Consider the following 20,507-nt stretch of genomic DNA (forward strand, 5'->3'; position numbering starts at 1 on the left):
TTTTATATATATTACATATATTTTTCCTTTTTCCATAGCCTATGCTTCTTTACCTCCTGCTTTTCTTTTAACCAAACCCTTCTCAACCCTCCTTGTTGTTGCTTGTGCTCTCTGCCTGATCTATAAAACACAGCTACTGGGTGATGAGGCTGACACGCCGTGCCCTCCTCCTCCGACATGCACAACCACAACCGGCCGCCCACGTATTAACATGAAACACACAAAAAGACAAAAACAACTTGCGCCCCCTCACACAGACATACAGTACAACAACACACACCGTATGCCGGTTTTGTCGTACTTTATATGGGCTGTATAAAAAGCCTTTTCCTCCTGGGTGTCCGTGTAATGAAGTCATCTTTAAAAGGCATTGTTTCTCCTGGCACACCCGGCCCAGCCTTCCGAGGGACCCTGTCTGTGTGAGGAAAGCAGGTAGAGACAAAGAAGAAGCGCTGCTTTTTATGCAGCGTGGAACAACGCACGACCCCCGACTTTCATTGTGTGCCAGCAGCCTTTCTCTTCTATTCCTTTTATATCCTGCTTTTTTCTCCTGTTAACTTCTCGAGAAGAACCACAACGCAGGCTACAACAGGGGAAGGAAATGGAAAAAGGATCAGGATAGGTATTAAAAACACTAACCTTTTTATATGGAAATGTGTGGTGATTGAGCCCCCTTTAATGCCGCTGAATCCACATGTGTAGCTTTCACTCGTAGTTTTACACGCTCACATATCGCAGAAACAAACACACACGCGCACACACACGCTCACACACACACACACACACACACACACACACACACACACACACACACACACACACACACACATAGACACACTGACAAGCCCCCCACCTGACCAGAGGTGGATAGATGGATAGATGAATGGATGTCACATCAGCACACATCACAAGCACTAGGCAATAATAATGAAGTAATGCAAATAAAAATCGAAACATTTGGCATTATACAATTAGGCAAAAAAGGTGAACAACAATCTGACGGCATGTCAGATTTTGAATTGTGAGTGTCAAATAGGAAAATTTGCATAAATATATGTATATCTATTCCCATTTATGACATGATATAAGATAGATATATATGTGTAAAAAAATTTATGAAAAAAAAAAAAAAAAAAAAAAAAATATATATATATATATATATATATATATATATCTAGTAATGTAAAAAGATGAAATAGAACATAAGCAAAGTATGGGGGAATGTATGCTTATCTGTCTGTAGCTCTTGCACAGCACAGGGGGTAGGGACCGGGACCGGGTGACTTCTCGGGCTGTCCCTTGGCCCATCTATTCCTGCATTATCATGGCATGTGTGAAAAGGCTCAAGACGGAAATGTTCCTGAATGAAGCTGCATGTGTGATTTGTGAAACTCACTGGCATTGCCAGAAAGGTTATCCAAGTAATTGACTGTGTGTGAAAGGGGCTCTTGTTACAAAGGAACTAAAGTAACAATTTTGACGAAAATAACTGTATTTTAGTCATCCTCGATAAAGTACCGTTACAGCTGAAAACTGGAATGAGATTATTTGTGACTACTTACGTTCCACCTATGGAAACGCACTGCGCGCACACACACACACTCATTCATTCTCCCTCTCAGGCTGACGTCTGCCCTGAGTTAGTCATTGATTAGAACCCTCACAATCATAATTTTCTCCCTTAATGAACAGCATTTTCCACACCTCCTTCACACGCTCGTGAGGATGGCTAACGCAGGGGTCGCCCGTCGACGGGTGAAGTGAATGTTCCCGTTCTGGAAGTTAAACTGAGAGGTGTGGAGACCCGGTGGGGTGAGCGTTGGCTGTGTTTTACCTGCGAGTGCTCCATCTGCCCGCTGCTTTGAAGAAAGTCTGTTATTATTGAGACAAGCTGTCAGGCCCGTCAGGAGAGGTGGAGGAGAGAGGAAAAACAATGCACACCGCCGGAGGAGGAGCGGGGGAGTGAGGGAGCGTGGAGAGCGAGGCATGGCTGACAAGAGTGTGATAGAGACGGGGGAACGTGAATCGACGTTCCGCGGCTTGATATGGTGGTCGTGATTTAAAAAAATATATATATATATTTTATTTTTTACTGCCTTGCGACCCTGAGATTTTTTGATAAAATAACCGGAGCAGAATGTTGCCCCGCTGCTTAACTTTGGATCGTTTCTACGTATGGGAGGATCCCAGACGCAGGGCGGAAAAAAAGAAGAAAGAAATACACATATGCGGCGTAGCAGCCTCAAGCCGATAGATAATACGTGACCTTGATGTGAGTGTGTCAATCTACGTCATTTAAATGAAGTGCTGGTGGGGGCGGGGGGCAGTGGATCTGCTTAGATGCACCCTGGTGGCTCCACTCATCCTCAGGCGCACGTACAGCACTGCTTTACTGGGGCTTTGTTTGATTCTAATCACCGCCACGACAGAACGTTCCCCCAAACAGGGTCTCTACAGTTTCTTAACGTGTTTGCTTTATGTATTCACAGGAAAAAATGTTCTTCTTTTCGAAATATGAGAGGACGATAGATAGATAGATAGATAGATAGATAGATAGATAGATAGATAGATAGATAGATAGATAGATAGATAGATAGATAGATAGATAGATAGATAGATAGATCGATCGATAGATAGATAGATAGATAGATAGATAGATAGATAGATAGATAGATAGATAGATAGATAGATAGATAGATAGAGAGACAGAGAGACAGACAGACAGATAGATAGAGAGACAGACAGACAGACAGACAGACAGACAGACAGACAGACAGCTAGATAGACAGAGACAGACAGATCGCCAGATCGACAGACAGCTAGATAGGTAGCTAGATAGACAGACAGATGGATAGATAGATAGAAAAAAAACATTACAATACATACAAAAACATTTCTTTCTTTTTGTGCCGCGATTGAGCATCTTGGGAAGAGACAGCCTTGTGGTGGTCATCTCTTTGCCTGAGGGGAGTGTAGAAGTGCAGTGTGTGAGGAGTGTGTGTGCGCGTGTGCGTGTGTGAATGACTTGTCTGCTGAGGTGGACTAAATCCAAGCTAGGACACGTCTACTGTTAATAGGCGTTTTACAGCTGGGTGCAAATGACGAGGTCTGAACTAGCTTTGTGACCCCTTTCACGTACACACACACACACACACACACACACACACACACACACACACACACACACACACACACACACACACACACATACAGTATGCACACATAATTGAGTGCATATGTGGACATATTTTGAAGCTTGTACTGAGTAGACTTCCACCTTTCCAAATGTCGTTTCTTTGAGGGAACAGCAGATCGATACTGTCATCAATAATCACAAACTAGTCCACATTTTACCACATGAATCCACCTGTTTTTAACTCGCTGTTTGTGTGTTATTTCCAAAGGTCCGAGAAGAAGAGGGAAAGGTTTCGGAGGTGAAGGTGAAGAAGGAGGCGCTCCGGGCCCCGCCCTCGGTCATCATGTTTCCGTGGCCGAGGGCGGAGGGCTCTGCGGGGCTCCGGCGGCAGAAGAGGGACTGGGTGATCCCACCCATCAACGTGCCTGAAAACTCCAGGGGTCCCTTCCCGCAGATGCTCGTCAGCGTAAGTGACAGTTCTGATCAGCTCCGTCGACGACTTTTCCCCCAGATTTAAAGTATTTGACGCTTCGGAGCTAATGTTGACTGACAGGCGGTGAAGTGGAAAGAGAACGAGCTTGTTTCTTCCTCTTATCTCAAAACAAAAAGGAGCAGGTGATTATGTCAATGTGGTCTTTTGATGTGATTATCACTGGAAATGGCCTCGGGTATTTCAGAGCAGCGGCCTCAACTAAGAGGTTTCCCCGTCGGTACAGAAAGCACTCCTCAGAACTTGCTGCTCTTCTAAGCTCCCCAGCCATGTTTGGTTCAATGGGGGAAAATGATTTATTTCTCCACCACGTATCCGTTTGGTCCTTCATCACGCTCATTCGGAAAGGTCACCACAAGTTCACAACTTGTTTTTTTTTCAGGGCTCATTTGAATGTTATTTCACGTAATCCTTCATCGTGGTAAAGCCATGAGTACAGTCCAAGGTATAGACGGAGCTTTATTGTTCAGGAAGAAGCGTGAAAGGTTTCCATTGTAGTCCCGGGAAGAGGAGGGGGATGCAGGTTTGACTCCCCGGGTCCAGGACGCAGTGGCTTCAAGCCATAAAAAACACAGGCAGCGGTGTATCAAGACCTCTGAAGGTGTCCCGTGGTATCTGACACCAAGGCGTTCGCAGCAGATCTTTTAAAGTGAACCTGCTGTGTTATGCTCCCTTTTACACAGGTCCCTAAAACGTGTCTTTGAAGTTTGTTGCTGAAAATACCACTCATATTATGCAATATACCCTTTCTAACTGTCTCTGCCTCTATAACCCTCTTGTTCCAAAAGGGGCTGTTTAAGTGGAAGGAGCCACCCTCCCAAAACCCAGACGTCTGTCAGCCAATGGGGTTTGAGCACAAGTTCCGGGTTCTGTGGGCAAATGGCGTTTTGGCTTTCGTTGTATTTACTCGTTAGCTTTCACTGATTTTCACCGTATCGGTCCGCCAAAATCTGTATCCAAACAAATTTGAGGCGAGAAATAAGAAATCCAGTTGCTACATCTTCACTCCTGTTAGATCAAGGCCTCATTTAAAAGTCAATTCAGACTTTCATCACCGTGCTCCGGGCTTATGGGAGACATGCATACCGCACCGCTCTCGCACACAGGGATCTTTTTGCTTCATGTAAACGTTGGAAAATAAAATACAATAAATAAATACATCTGCAGTAAAAACACACAATTTTTATTGGTTTTGTTTGGAGAAACGCACGGCGGATCGGAGGGAGCAGATGACCACATAAAGAAATCTGTGACCAGCTGACGTCAGCTTGTGCTGAGAGTAGAAAATACCTTTGAGAACCGTTCAGAGTTTTGTTCACAGCGACTACTTCGTCATTAGTTTACCTTGTTTTTTGACACTTTGGCCACGTCCAATATGAACATCCGACATTGTAACATTATAAATATGACAGAAAATAAGGAAAAGCATAATAGGTCCCCTTTAAGTCGTGTCCTATAGTGAGCTGGGGCTTTCATCAATCAGGCTTGTTGTTCCAGCACATCCACTGATGCTCAAACGGATTCAGATCTGGAGAATTTGGAGGCCAAGTCGACACCTTGAAGTCTCTGTCATGTTCCTCAAACCATTCCTGAACAACTTTTGCAGTGTGGCAGGGTGCATTATCCTACTTATACTGTTGCCATGAAGGGGAGTACCTGGTCTGCAACAATGTTTAGGTATGCTGTACATGTCAATGTAGCATCCACATGAATGTCAGGACCCAAGGTTTCCCAGCAAAACATTGCCCAGAGCATCACACTAAATGTAATTCATCAGACCAGTCCACCTTCTTCCATTGTTCCATGGTCCAGTTCTGACACTCACTTGGCCATTGTACGCACTTTCGGCAGTGGACAGGGGTCTACATGGGCACGCTGACCAGTCTGCGGCTACACAGCTCCATAGCCCCAGTAAGCTGTGATGCACTATGTGTGCTGACACCTTTCTTTCATAGCAGCATTAACCTTTGAGCAATTTGTGCGACAGTAGCTGTTGTGTATGATCGGACGAGACGGGCTCGACTTCACTCCCCATGCGCATCAATGAGCCTTGGGCGTCCATGACCCTGTCGCTGGTTGTGCTAACCCTGGGTACTAACCACTGCATACCGGGAACACCCCACAAGACCTGTCGTTTTGGAGATGCTCTGACCCGGTCGTCTAGCCATCACAATGTGGTCCTTGTCAAAGTCCCTCAGATCCTTACACTTGCCCATTTTTCCTGCTTCCAACACATCACCTTCAAGAACTGACTGTTCACTTGCTGCCTCATATATCCCACCTTTTGACAGGTTCCATTGGAACGAGATGATCAATGTTATTCACTTCAACTGATTTAATGTTGTGGCTGATCGGTGTATATATATATATATATATATACATGTGTATAATCATCATTTTATTTTTTATTTTTTTATTGTCACTACTGAGATACTGATATTAATACGTTTCTGTGTTAACAAATTCTATTTGTACATCTATCTATCTTTCTATCTACACTGACGTGTACACATGCGTGTCTAGTAAACTATTATACTGGAAAATGGGCACTAATATATATTTGTGCTTGATCATCATCTTCTAAATATACTCTCATTCATTGTTCATGACTGCACTGTGCGGCAACAACACAAGTGAGTATAATCACAACAAATTGCATTTCCACAAAACCGCTAGCTTCAAGAGACACCCAATATAAACAAAACCGAGTGGGGGGTTGGAGGTCGACATTGTAAAAGCCTGACAGGGCTAACATGAATAAATAAATGTTTGTGTAAATGCGGCGCTGCATGGAGACCCGCGCTGCAAAGTGCTTAAAATTCTGAGATTCTGTCACAACAGAATGCTCAGTCCCCCCCACCCCCTCTGATAGAAAACCTCCAACACACTGTGTGCTGTAATTCATCAAAAAAACATCATTCCGCCGAGTGGTGGGGCTTCATTCCTCTTCATCCGAAACATCTTCCCATCAGTCCTCCTCCCCCCACAACTGTTTCTCGCACTTCTGGCTCCCACGTTGAGCACCAGAAGCGCTTTCTTTTCCTTCGGGTTTTTTTTTTTGCTGTTGTTTTTTTTTGACGGCGTCTCATCAAATCCCTGGGGGGAAGCCTGGGGAGCTGCTTGAAGGAAACAATAGAAACAACTGACTTTTAGTTGTTTAGTTGGGTATATATATTTATATATGTACTATATATACAGTATTGTATGTACTGTGTTGTGAAACACTGAAAGAGCTGGAATTGTATAAGTCTTTGATTTGGACAGTTGTCATGTGATCCTCCACTGCAGCACACAGCAGCTCTCCCAGGGCACGACGGTCGAACGACGGTGGGGTTGCGATGAGAGATGGAGAAAGGGAGCGAGAGAGAGAGAGAGAGATTGAAAGAGAGAGAGAGAGAGAGAGAGAGAGAGAGAGAGAGCGGTATCAAAGGAACATTTTTGAAGTGTAGCGTGCAGCCAAACACAATCCACTTTGTTCAGTAAATGGGTCCGCCAGGAGCTGGTGGAGGGCTGGGAGTGGACGAGGAGAAGTGATGCGTGCTGATGACTCTGTCGGGCTCCCGCTCTCCCAACTCTCTCTCTCTCTCTCTCTCTCTCTCTCTCTCTCTCTCTCTCTCTCTCTCTCTCTCTCTGTCTCTCTCTCTCTCTGCCTCTCTCTCTCTCTTTAATAATGACTGTAGGGCAGGCGGGGCCCGCGCCGACAACCTGAGAGGAGAGATTAGAACAAGGAGACTCAGGAGCACTGGGGAACAGGGAGGGTCGAGGGGTGTGTATTGTTGATGTGTTTGATGATCTTTTTTCTCCCAGACTCTGTAAGGATTAAGGCTTGTGTGGCTCATTTTAAAAAGAGGAGATATGCTTTTAGTTTCGCATGCCGTTGACGCATCGTCCTGTTAAAGGAAACCTAAATCCACTCATTCAGCTCATTTAAATGTGCGATGGTGTTTGCACGTCGTCCGTGTTTGGCCCGGGGAGCAGCAGTTATTTCACTATTATGTTCACTGCCATTCAAATTAAGAGAGACAATTCTCCACAGATTTGGAAGACAGCTCTCTCTCTCTCTCTCTCTCTCTCTCTCTTTCTCTCTCTCTCTCTCTCTGCCCCCCCCCCCCGCCCTCTCTCTGCCCCCCCCCCCCCTCTTCCTCTCTCCCTCCCTCTCTCGGCCGCTGTGTCATTACTCTGTGCTCTGTGTGGTGTGTCAGTGTGATGCCTACCCTAATGGCCTGTGAAGTCGGTGCCTTTCCTAATGGGCTGTTCTGTCATCCAACACAGCGCTGACTGACGTGCAGGCAGACAGTGGCCTTCTCCAACTATCCTACCCCCACCCACACACACACATACACACACAGTGTCCCCCTTCCAACCCCGTTCAGACCACGTAGCTTGGGCGGGACAGGCAGGGCGACAGCCGCCCTCAGCGGTGCTCGGGGGCCGCTGTCACTTTGATGGGGCCGGCTCAGCACGGGGGGCAGGTGTGACGAGGCCGCTCGGCTCGGCGCTCCGGGGGTGAAGGTGGCCGCCGTTTGGGCAGCGTCTCTGCAGAGCCCTTTCGCCCCCCCAAAGTCAAACAAGGACTCAAGGCAATCCTCCATCAAAAATAATTGACTGTTAAGAATGGAAGTATTGCAACAGTGTAGTATTGTGTTTATCAGGCCTGTTCAACTACATTCAAAATGACAAGCAAAATGAGTTGTGTTGTTGAGCTGTTTGTGATTGGCCCATTCAGCAGTATGTTAAGTAGCCACGAGGCTTTGTTTGTCCGCCAACTCCATTTGCATTGTGGGAGCTGGCTGAATGAACCTGGTGTGGGTAAAATTTTGGAGGTGATTATCTCAAAATCACGGTTTGCCACACCCTTGTCATTAACAAGTCATAGGTTTAAATATGTTTGCCTGATTTGCACAAGTGACACCTTCTTTGGAAGCTCTGATTCTCCCCTTTCAAAAATCTCAAAGGCCGCCAAATGACCCTAAAGTACGCAGTGGGTCACATATGCATGAACACCAACACATTTAAATCTCTTATAACTGAATTTTTGGATTATTCTCTCATATCTGTTTATACTGCTCCTGAATAGACGACATGCTTGCTATTGTCTATATTATCTAGCTTTGAAAGAGATACATTTTTTTTTAATTTGCCAACTTATGAATTTATGTTTTATCACTTGTTCCTGTGCTTATGAGGCAAATAAAACATGTGTAAGATTGCCCAGGTGGTGTTACTATTTGAAAAATAACAGCATTTTAACAGAAAGTGTGTGAGCAAACTGTGATTAGTTGAGACGGCAGGTGGCCTGGACAACAGAGAAAACTGCCTCTTTTCATTGCAGGGCACTGAGTCACTTTTAGTTTTGAACCAGTCGTCTTTTTTTTTTGCAGGTCATTGCTTACCTTCCATCTTATTCAAAGAGCCAAGCTACACTGACACATGGACCACCGAGTGAATAGGCCCGGTTTATATTATAGGATGTGGTGAGGGAGGACATGCAAGGGAGGAAGATGCGCAGAACAGAAGGTATTGGAGGCAGATGATCCGCTGTGGCGACCTCTAACAGGAGCAGTGCAAAGAAGGAGCAGAAGAAGATATTGTAGTGTGTCTTAAAGGGGACCCATTATGCTTTTCAATGTTGGATGTTCATATGAGATGTGGCCAAAGTGTCAAATAATGTGGCAAACTAATTTAAAAAAAAATCACTGTGAACAAAACGCTCAGGCTTCAGACCGCTCTGATGGTTTCAGAGGTTTTTTTTCTACTTTTGGCACGAGCAGACATCAGCTTGTCCGTCAGCTGACGGATTTCTTTTTATGGTCATCTGCTCCATCCGATCCGCTGTAAGTTTCTCCAGACAAAACCAATGAAAATTGTGTGTTTATGTTATAGATGTATTTATATACGTTAGAGTCGCGGCGCGGCGTCCGTCTTTTCCACAAGCCTGGAGCACGGCAACCAAAGTCTGAACTAACTTTTAAATGAAGCCTTGTAGATCGAATATGAGTGAATATGCAGCAACTGGATTGTGTATTTCTCACATCAACTGTGTTACGAAACTGATTTTGGTGGACTGATTAGGTGAAATCGGTGAAACTTATGTCGTTAATACAACGGAACCCGGAAGCCATGCTCAAACCCCATTGGCTCACAGAAACCGGAACTTGCGCTCAAACCCCGTTGGCTCACAGAACTCGGGCCTCGAGGGGGTGGCTCCTCTCACAGAAAACAGCCCGTTTTAGAGCAAGAGGGCTACAGAGGCATGTTAGAATCGCTAGAATGCATAATTGGAGTTGTATTTTCAGCAACAAACTTCAAAGACATGTTTTGGGGACCTGAGACCTATATTGGCTTTGGCTTTTGAATGGAGAATAATAGGTCCCCTTTAAATACAGTACATAGCTCTCAATAGAGGCGATTTGTTAGACCTCGATGAATGGCGTTAGCCCTTTTTTTTGCCAGACGACAGACGTCTTCCTGCTCCATGGAGCGATGTGCTTCTTCACCACTGAGCAACTGATACGGAATTTTAACAAGCATGGCGAAGAAAGTCCAAAAAAAAAAAAGACTGACGGACAGGGGGGGGGGGCAGAAATATAGAACACAGAGAAGGAGCAAGATGAAGAAAAACCAAAGCCAGAAAGAATGAAGTAAAAAGCGGACGGTTAAATTCCTCACAATATACAGATGGTTTTGTCATTTTCTTTCTTCCTCGGCCAAACAGCCATCAATAGCATGTAAGAGACATTGATTTTTTTTTTTTTCACAGAGGCTTTTTGAAACCTTCCATTGATCCACACACTTCTCCTACGGCAGAGATGCATCGATTTCTGCGGCTTAGGGTAAATAAAGACTCAGAGTGCCACCTATTCCCCGTCCCCCACCACCAACCCCCCCCCCCCCCCCCCCCCCGGTAGAGCAACTGTCAGCGGAAAGCGCAGCAAAGCCGTGATGAAACAACACTTTCACAAAGGAGGAGGTCTGCTTATGAATAACAAAATTGGACCGTCCGGAGGAAAAAAAAACAAAACTGAGGAACACTGTTGTTGTGCTGACTCGGCCCGCCCGGAAATAACAGAGCTGGAGCTTGAGGTGGGGCCACTGTGCCGCCGTGACCGTAAAGTTGCACTGGTTGCTAATGTACTCAAACACTTTTCCCGTGTTCGTGTTTTGTTGAGAAACCATGTTGTGGTTACATCGGTGAAATATGTACATTTCTATTTTCAATATTTGATTTTGTTACATCTAATCAATTTCGTCCTTCGAGTCTTCAACTGTTTACTATTTTTACCAAAACGTACAGGGCATGTGAGAAGTGATGCAAAATGCTGCAGTTCCCCGTTGAGAAATGTTGTCTTCACACCATAAAGGTTAAGAAGCTTTTCCCAAATGTTGACTGGTAGGCACATTCTGCTCACAATAGCCATCTATGGAATAATTTATGTGTCAATGTCTGAATGGGGGTTATTTACAGCCCCATAATAACAAGGGTGATTATTTTCATAGTCCATCCCTCTTTTCCATCCTTAACCTTTCAATCTCCGTTTCCCACCTTTACACACTTCAGAGCGTTTTGTTTTTAAGACATCGATTTGCCTCATATTTCTCCCTTGTTCCGAGTGTAAAGGTTTAAAGCCCAATGGGCTGAAACGGTATTGTTTTTCTATCGGTTGAGGATTATTATTCTCCCCTTATTTTTCCAGCTTTTCCTGAATGCCTGTGAGACGGTAAATGCGAGAGACATGATCGCTTCACTCACAGCAGATCTGGGATATCTCAGACACTGCATTTTTATACAGTCAGCCAGATGGTGGTGCTTTAATTAAAGGTCCAGATTTTCCTGCTTCGAAAAGGCAGTACCTGCCATACTGTAACTTTAACTCACAAACTTGCTACGTAAGCATAGCTCTGTCTGCAAAAAAAAATCCTTCCAAAGATGAAACCTTGTGAGCCTTCTAAAACATATTTTAAGGAAGGGCTGCCATTCAGAAACCACTTGGATCCAGGAGCCAACACACAAAGATGCATAACCTGGTATAGGAAGCACAATACCTGGACAACTGGGGGGAAAACTAATGGGAAAAAGTAATATTTTCTGCTGATTCATCTCGGACCCTATGTCCCACACCCGGAAAGGTTCACATTTGGAGAAAGTCAAAGGAGGCCTTCAACCTACAACGTCTGTTGCCAACTGTTTGAAATGATATGGGAGCCATTGAGTCCAATTATTGTTCTGCATGGTCATATAATACCCATTTTTCCAACACCATGCCCCATGGAATACACACTATCGAGTAGGTTTCCACCTCCTTCGTCCCTCAAAGGAGGCTTTTCTTCTTGAAGAGTGGTGTGATATACCACTAAACACAGTCCAGGACTTGTTTGACAGCATTCCAAGAAGGATTGGTGCTGTAAATAATGGTCCTACTCCCAATTAGGTCCTTGGTTTTATTGCTACTGTAGGTATTGAAATCATACTAGACTTCTAATGTCGTGGTTATTACTCAAAAAATGTTATTTACGACTCTTTACTCTTTTCAAAAGTAATATTGTTATTTTACTTATATCTCCCTGCCAACAGTAATTTGCCAACAAACCAACCAACCAACAAAATTGGTTATCGAGTCCTTTCTCCGCAAAAGTCCGACTTTGCATGTGCGCCTCTGTGCGATCGCAGGTCAGCGCAGGCAAGGCTTCAGCTATTGACGCTACCAGTGTCTTCTACACGCACTGAAACGGGATCTGCTCGGTCGTCGACCCTCACCTCATGCAGCGGCGGCGCGGCAGCAGACGGACAAATCTCGCAATAATCCATGGTGTTTATCCATCCAATGTGTAATTTCCCGAAGCGCCGCGTTCCCTCCATCCATGTTTGTTTGCACGCGCTCCCACGCCGGATAACGTAAAGCCCCGTACGATGTATTAATACGATGTATACGATTGATTTGCGACATTCTGTACGGGCGGCATATGGCCGCATGTGCACCCGCCCTGTTACGTGATTATGATCAGGTCACGTAATGCATTTGTCATGACGTGCAGCAGATCGACCCAGTGAGACCAGATGATTACAATCACGGACATAAACTCAAAATGCGACGACTACGCTTCAATAAATACAGGGTAGTGACACCAAAGGAAAGACCCAAGGCCAAATAAATGACCACTCAATAGTATGTTTCGGAAGTCTTCCATCACCGAGGAGGGGGAGCAACAATGCAGTGTTTGGCTGTAATTTTACTTTCTTTGTCAAATAATTTATTTCTTTAATATTTTGGAATTTTTCTTCAAGGTTGGTTTTTCATTACAATGGCCAAAAACGACATCCACTGAAATTTGAATACGTTCCACTCACCATCCGATTCATTTTGCTTATTGTACTGCAGAGACAAAAGCACCTGTGCCCCGGTTTCCCGTTGTCTCTCTCTCTCTCTCTCTCTCTCTCTCTCTCTCTCTCTCTCGCTCTGTCTCTCTCCCTCCCTCTCTCTCTCTCTCTCTCTCTCTCTCTCTCTCTCTCTCTCTCTCTCTATCTCTCTCTCTCTATCTCTCTCTCTCTGGAGCGTGTTCAGAAAAGCGTTTTTTGAACAGAATGAGAGAACTCCCCCCTGAGGTGTCTGCATTCTGCTCTGCGTACGTTTACCAGTGATTAATGGCCACTCCGCTCCACTGACAGACACGGCAACAACAAAAGCGGGCGGATAGAAAGAGGAAAAAGGTCCGAGAAGAGGAGAGAAGAGAAGAGAAGAGGGCGAACAAAGAGCGGCGTTCCGTACGAGCCAGGCAAGAACTTGAGGGAGACCGAGAAGGAGAAAAAAAAATACGGTGTGGGTTTTGTTCGAGAGGAAGAGATAGAGGAGCGAGATTCGGAGAGAAAGATCGAGATAGACCAAGAGGAGGTGGAGCGAGACAAAGAACCAGGGAGAGAGAGAGAAAGCGAGAGAGAGAGAGAGAGAGAGAGAGAGAGGAGGAATGGCGGGCTTGCGCTAGGAATTAGAGACACTTCTCTGTTTGTGTTTGGGTCTGATAAGGTTCCCAGAGAACTCTTCCCCCGACTCTTCTGGCGTCCGCCGCCGCCGGCCCCGGCCAACGCCAGCAGCTCCAGCCTGGACCTTCCAACCCCTCCACCTCCCCCTGCCGAGACATACGCTCAGTTGCTCACCCACACACACACACACACACACCCACCCACGCACATGCACGGAAGTGCACGCACACGCAAGTGCACGCACACACACACACGCACACACGCGCACGCACGCACGCACACACACACATTTGGTTGTCCTACCCATGCAGCAAACAAAGGATCAGTGTAGTGTGTTTGGCGCGGCATTGCCTTTGTACATAGTCATTGTTCGGGGTTTTGTTTGGTAGCGTTTCCACTTGATCCGCAAACAAAAAGAGGGAAAGGCTAAGCCAACTACAGAACTCCATCTCGCTTCCTTGGCACCTACTTTCCGGTAAAAGGGGAGAAACCCTGGACTGCAGGACTGGGAGTATTTCGGCATTTAATCGCCTCCGCCCCATCCAGTCGTCAGTCGCCTGGAAACCACATGGAACACGTTACGTATTGTAAATCGCATTTAACTCATTTTCAGGGTCAAATCTTTCCCTGCTGGGAAAATAGTGAAGTCTATGGAACACAGCGTACAGCACTCTCGTATGTTATGTTAGGAGTCTTGTTTAGTCTCAAATTCTTTCTGTGCCGACTGTATCACTGAGGGGATTTTCCTTGGCAGGCGAGGTCCTGAAACACACACAAACCCCCAAATACCTACACACACATGCACTTTACATAATTCCCATATTCACACACACATGAACACACATGTGAACTATGGAAGGGATCTGTCCATCTGGGACAGGGGCCCAATCAGATCTGTCAGCATTTCATTTGCTCCGTGTTTTATTTTAAAAACACATCTTGGCCAGTATGTTTGATTTCATCTCCAGAAGAATTTACTTTGGGTGTTTTCTCTCCAAACAGCCAGACCCGTATTTTCTGCTTTCGCAAGCAGACCAGTGATGGGACGCATTTCAAATTCGTCTTGTAAAATATACAATTTAAAATTCTCTTGTCCTTCTACACATGTGAGTCCTCCCCTTTATCATTTGACACCTTGACATTTCCCTCCGTTAATGGGTACGGGGAGAACGGCGCTGGATGCCGGGAGCACTTTTACATAGTCACGAATGCTAATGGCGTCATTGTAAATGCTCCCCCGCTGTTTCCTTTGACAGGGCAGACCATCATAAAGCTGGCTATTTGACCGCCATTTGAGCAAGTTTTTTAAGTATTCAACAGAGTTGGCGCGTAAAAGAACATCAGTAATCGCACGCAAAGAGCTACCAGGGGGTCACAGCGCAGAAAGGGAATATCTTCAAGGCTCCGTGTAATGGGACGGCTCCGTGCCTTACGCCGGGCTCTGATGTACACTTTCTCCCCCTGAGAGGCAGCCCCGCTCTCTTTGTAGTCCGTCTCATCTTGGCATTAAATAAATACCTTGTGAAGTTCATTTCCCCTTCCTCTAATGAAATTAGCCAGATCAATGTAATTACTATTATCAGCCTAAAGGAAATGGGGTCTCTCACCATCTTCCGGTATTGACAGGGAAACAAATTATTACCGCATTCATTTAATTACCGTCCGTCATCCGGCGAACGGAGGGATCGCCGTCCGCCGGCGTTTAAAATCAACTCAAATCGTTTTATGAAATCAGAAGGAAGACTGTGACGGAGGGGTCAAAGGACGTGTCTGCCCCCCCTACCCCCCCACCCCCCTTCACCCCGGTTTTATTAGCCGCACACCATAATACACCATATTGGTCTGCTGCCGTGTGCTGTCGCTGCCGTCCTTTCTCTGCGCACATCCAGCCCCAAATTCCCGACCGACCGCGTCGCCTAAGACACAGATATGGGCACAGATGAAGTCTCACTCACGCTCATAAATCCCCCTCGCAAGTTCTCTTTCTGAAATGACACGAGGAGGCCCCCAGACAGAGTTCTCCATGGGTTTGGAAGCCATTAAATTAAACGGTAAATCAACTCACCAAAAGACACTAGGAGTACATCTGGGTCAAGGGCAGAAGTCCCGGGCTCTTTAATAGGAGATGAGGATAACTTTATGGGGAGAGATAAATAACTGCTTAACAAACAACCTCTGTCTGGTCCCCTGGTGTCTGGCCCTGGAGACCCCGTGGATCAGCAGGATGAAGGAGACCGAAAAAACCCTATTTCTGCGTAGACATTTAAAGATAATAGGGAGTGAAATTGGAAGAGGCAAATTCAAGAAGGGACTTGGGGAGAAAGGGACCGGTGATTAAAGGGACAAATAAAGGACTTTTCCTCACTGCTCCCACACAAGGTCCTTCGAACAGGAAATGACAGGATGACAGACAGCTGAGCAGCCCCAAAGACAGATGGACATATTTTTACAGGAGGGACGGTCGGTGATACGAGTAGATGAGTAAAACGTAAAGAAGCCTGGCTGAGGGACAAGAAGACAGATGGACAGACAGGCGTGGTGGTGTGGTTTTTTTTGTTTGTTTGTTTTTTCCTGTCAGGTAAAAGCAAGTAAATAGTTGTGCTCAGTAATGCCCGCGTGTCTGCCAGAGGTAGCATCGAACAAAGAGGAAATCAGACTCAACACAAAGCCACGGCATTAAGAAGGAACTGGAAGAAAAATCATCGTTTCTAAGGAGAAAGTCATGAAGTTTGAATTGGATAGAAGCACTCTTGGATGCAAGTCGTGTGATGTGAAATTCTAATCTCGTTTAATGTGCTCGCAGTTTTCTATTTTCCTCTCCTTGGCTCCCGCTTTCCTGGTGGTAAAATGTGAGACAAATCAAAATCGAGGCCTGCGCCAGAATAATCTGATCCTATTTCCTTTGTAATTTGCAGTGAAAGACCTCTGTCAGAATCTTTTCGTGTAAATATAATGGATATTGTCATGGGTGAATTTTTCTTTTGTATATGACTTCCACCCCTATAACCGCACACACCCACAAAACCACACAAACACACACAGACAAACACGCACGCAAGCACGCACGCAGAGAGGAAGATGCAAAGATATAAGTATAAATCTGAAAGCTGTGCGAGGAGGCATGCTTTGTCACAGTATATGAGTGTAATGAAACTCCCAGCTGAGCAGTGAAATGCTTTATAGCATCTTGAGATGAAACTGCTTTTAGGATAAACAGTTTAGGACCAGATAAAAAAAAAAAAAGACGCCGGCACGTTTTATATCTCGTCCTTTAACTTTGCAGCCTCCTCGCCGCCTCTGGCTCATGAGTATTCCTCGCCCGTGTCCCCCCGACGCCGCTCCTCGTCTTTTTTTTTTATTGTTTTATTTGCTCTTCATTTTTTCGGGGGAGAAAAGAACATTTCCTGCTAAGGTCCTATAAAAGCTTTATCATCCCACATTGTTCATAAAGCTGAGTTGATGCATGGCTCCCTCTGTAGCAGCTGCTATCGCAGCGCACACAGGGCGGCGCGAGGGCAGTTCGCCACAGCCCATGCTGAACACTGCCCATCCTCGTGTCCTCAGCCTCTGCCACCTGTAGCACCGGCACCACTCATGCCGTTGCTACTGGTGCCACTGGTGCATGGCTGGGTAACCCATCGGAAGTGGAAAGAGCTTTACCAGAGACTGACCAGCCGCGCCGCGCTGTGTTCTGATCCGTATCAATCAAGAAGACAGGCCAGCTGCCTGCAAAACAAAAAGCAACAAGAACAGCAGCCATCTGCACCGTATTCCTCGGTGTATGCTCACTCAAACACGTACACAATTATTACACAAATGCACACACACACACGCACACACACACACACACACACAGATGCCAGGATCACACACACATGCACAGACACACACACATACGCCTTCTCATTCTTCCAAGGTTCATTTGTCAAGATGACAGCTGGACTCTGGCTCTGGCAGAGTTTGCCAAGCACACTCTCTCTCTGGATTAAGGAGAGCCAGAACATCCTGGTAACGTTCTGACCAGAGACCCATGCAGCTAGACTGCGTGTTTATGCATGCATGCATATATATATATATATATATATATATATATATATATATATATATGTGTGTGTGTGTGTGTATGTGTATGTGTATGTATGTATATATATATATATATATATATGTATATATATATATATATATATATACATGGGTGTGTAAACAGTGGGTTTGTTTGTTGCAATACAAGTGAACATCGGAACATGTTCTCGGGCCCAGCAGCCCTGCAGGGTCCAGCTCCTTACAGCTCGCTGGGCTTGGCATCCAGAGACTTGGCAGAGAACGAACAGCCTTTTGTCAGGTGTTCTGTCAACATCAAACATGGATTCTGCCCCTACGAACACCTGGCTCCACAGACGTCTGGATCCCTCACAGGGCACAGTGGGAGGCCCTAAATATACAAGTTGGCCTGGTGGCTGATGCAGTTGTCTCTTTTTAAAGACATTTAACTGGCATGTTGAAGGACGATGCTTTGCACCAACACCATCGGTACTACAGGTTTGATACTAATGCTCCCATAACGTGACCATGTTGATGAGTGACGTGGTCAAATCGGGCTGGGCAGGATCTCACAATTTGATTCAATTTAGATATACAGTGAAGGGTCACAATTTCGATTTAATTTGATATCGATATGTTGAGATTTTATACATAATAAGAATTACTACCAACACTTCCATACACCATCTAATGTGCATTCCAAAATTTTTTGACAGGATTTCATTAAATACTACTACATTAGTATTTAATTTAAGTGGGAAAGGGTTTTATAGTTTCCAAACACAGTATTGATATTACAATTTTGAAATTGATTCAGAAATGTAAACAATAAATTGAAATCGTATCTTCATTTTTATTTTTTTTAACCCAGCCCTATTATTTTTCCATTCTTTAAAATATAACCCTCCTGTGCACAACACAATTAAGACATTTCAAAGCAAACCCCATGAGCCAAAGCAGGCATTGTTCAGTGTTAAAAGACATTAAACGTATCGAATGTCAGTCCCAATATTTCCCCTTGAAACTTTTGGACGAAGCGACAAGAGAGAGGGTTTCATTTCACCCTCTGACTGATGGAGACGTCTTGAGAGCGACTCCGACCGGCAGCGTCTCCGTCACGCCGGGGCCACGTGACATGGTCACCAGATATGCGTTCGCGCCGCTCCGTCCCACCGCTTTCGTCCTCTCGGGGAGACGTCGCTCTTTTCAATAAAGATTTCTAACGCCGCGTCGGTATCCAATCTCAGTGCTGGGCGAGCCACCGGCAGCCCGCCCCATTGGTCACGCTCCTTCCTGTTTCCATCCGACGGCGCTCGCAGCACATCACGGCGTTGTGCTGATGCAGTCAATTCAGACCCAGTTTCCCTTTCACCCCTCCCTCCTCTCCTGCTCCTTTTCCCTGCAATTTTCCCCTCGGTCTGCATTTCTCCTCCTGACTGCTGCCTGATGGATTTGGAAAGTGAAAGCAAGGAGAGGTGCGGCATGAGTGTGTGAGCGTGCGAGTGTGTGAGCGTGTGTGTGTCTGTGAGTGTGCATGTGTGTGCATGAACTGCAGCAGCGGCATATTTGCTGCATGTGTCCCTCCCTCTATCTCTATCTATAGGTCTTATTTTCTGGAGTCTAATTATCCAGATTGAGTTTGCTGCCGTTGAGGATGCATGCATGTGTGTGTGTGTGTGTGTGTATGTGTGTGTGTGTGTGTGTGTGTGTGTGTGTGTGTGTGTGTGTGTGTGTGTGTGTGTGTGCGCGCGACACAATATTGTCCTTGTCAAAGCCCGAGGGAGCGGGTGCCGAAGTCATTCACGTATCCGTCTCACTCCCAAGTTCATGATTAAATCAATCCCCTAATGGAGGAGGGTGAGAGCAAAGTGAAGAGAGAGAGAGAGAGAGAGAAAAGGAGAGAAAGATGGCGGTTCCTCACACCTGAAACCCCCACGAGATGAAAGAAAGCGAAGGGGGCCGCCGTCGCTCTCTTCGACTGCGAGCGGGGCGACCCACTCCTTTGTTACCTCCAGGGAGAATAACATCCCATAATTTGCCGTAAGCCGGCGCTATTAAGGACAGGGCTCCTTCCGCACGGGCAGTAATTGGAAAAGTCATTCACTGCTTAACTTCTATTACTGCGTGTTCCCTCCGCTAATGTGGAGAAACATCCTTTAATATTCCCATCTGTCTCAGTTCAGGATATCAGTCAAAATGGAAAAAAGCTCTCACACGTTCACACTTTCCCTTTTCTCATTTCTCACTCAATTATCACGCCGACGGTCACAGGTGTGTCTTTCATCAAGGAGATGCGTTTTTTTGTGGGTGTGGGGGTTCATAATGTTATTTTCAAAGTGGGAAGTTGAGGTTGCAGAACTTGGCAACGCCTGGTGATTGGTGCTGAGTGATTCAAGATTCAAGAGGTTTATTCGTCACATACATATACATACCTTCATACATATATGCAGTAAAATGTCAATGCAACGCCCCCGGAGATTATGCACAGTAGTCAGTAAACCAAAGATAATAGCTAACCAAATTTCTACCGAGCTAATTAACTGAAACTAACTGATTACTAAAACGTAATGTAATTAGTGAATAGAATCCTATAAATAAACCAAAATAAGGCTCAAAAGAGGTAATACAGAGTGGGGGCATGGGTGTTTAGTTTAGTTCGTGGGGATGGTAGCTCAGGAGGTAGAGCTGGTGGTCTAGTGATCTAAAGGTTGCTGGTTCGATCCCAGGCTCCTCCTGCTAGCATGCTGTAGTGTCCTTGAGCAAGACACTTAACCCCTAATTGCTCCTGATGGCTGCGTCCGTCGGTGTTTGAACAATTGTAAGTCGCTTTGGATAAAAGCGTCTGCTAAATGACTAAATGTAAA

At 45.5% G+C, this 20,507-nt stretch overlaps 1 protein-coding gene across 1 annotated transcript in view; it reads left to right on the forward strand.

Moving 5' to 3' along the window:
- The window catches only part of LOC307241247 (cadherin-4-like), a gene marked incomplete at both ends in the record, with an annotated part of 250,920 nt that overhangs the window by 181,990 nt on the left and 48,423 nt on the right, over positions 1-20,507 (forward strand). The window contains one exon of the mRNA XM_080015287.1: positions 3,405-3,602. Within this exon, the coding sequence (XP_079871413.1) occupies positions 3,405-3,602 (198 nt within the window). The remainder of the gene's footprint in view (positions 1-3,404; positions 3,603-20,507) is intronic.

The sequence above is a fragment of the Zeus faber genome (genome assembly GCF_960531495.2).
Source record: "Zeus faber genome assembly, chromosome: 15".
In the NCBI taxonomy this organism is placed as follows: domain Eukaryota; kingdom Metazoa; phylum Chordata; class Actinopteri; order Zeiformes; family Zeidae; genus Zeus; species Zeus faber.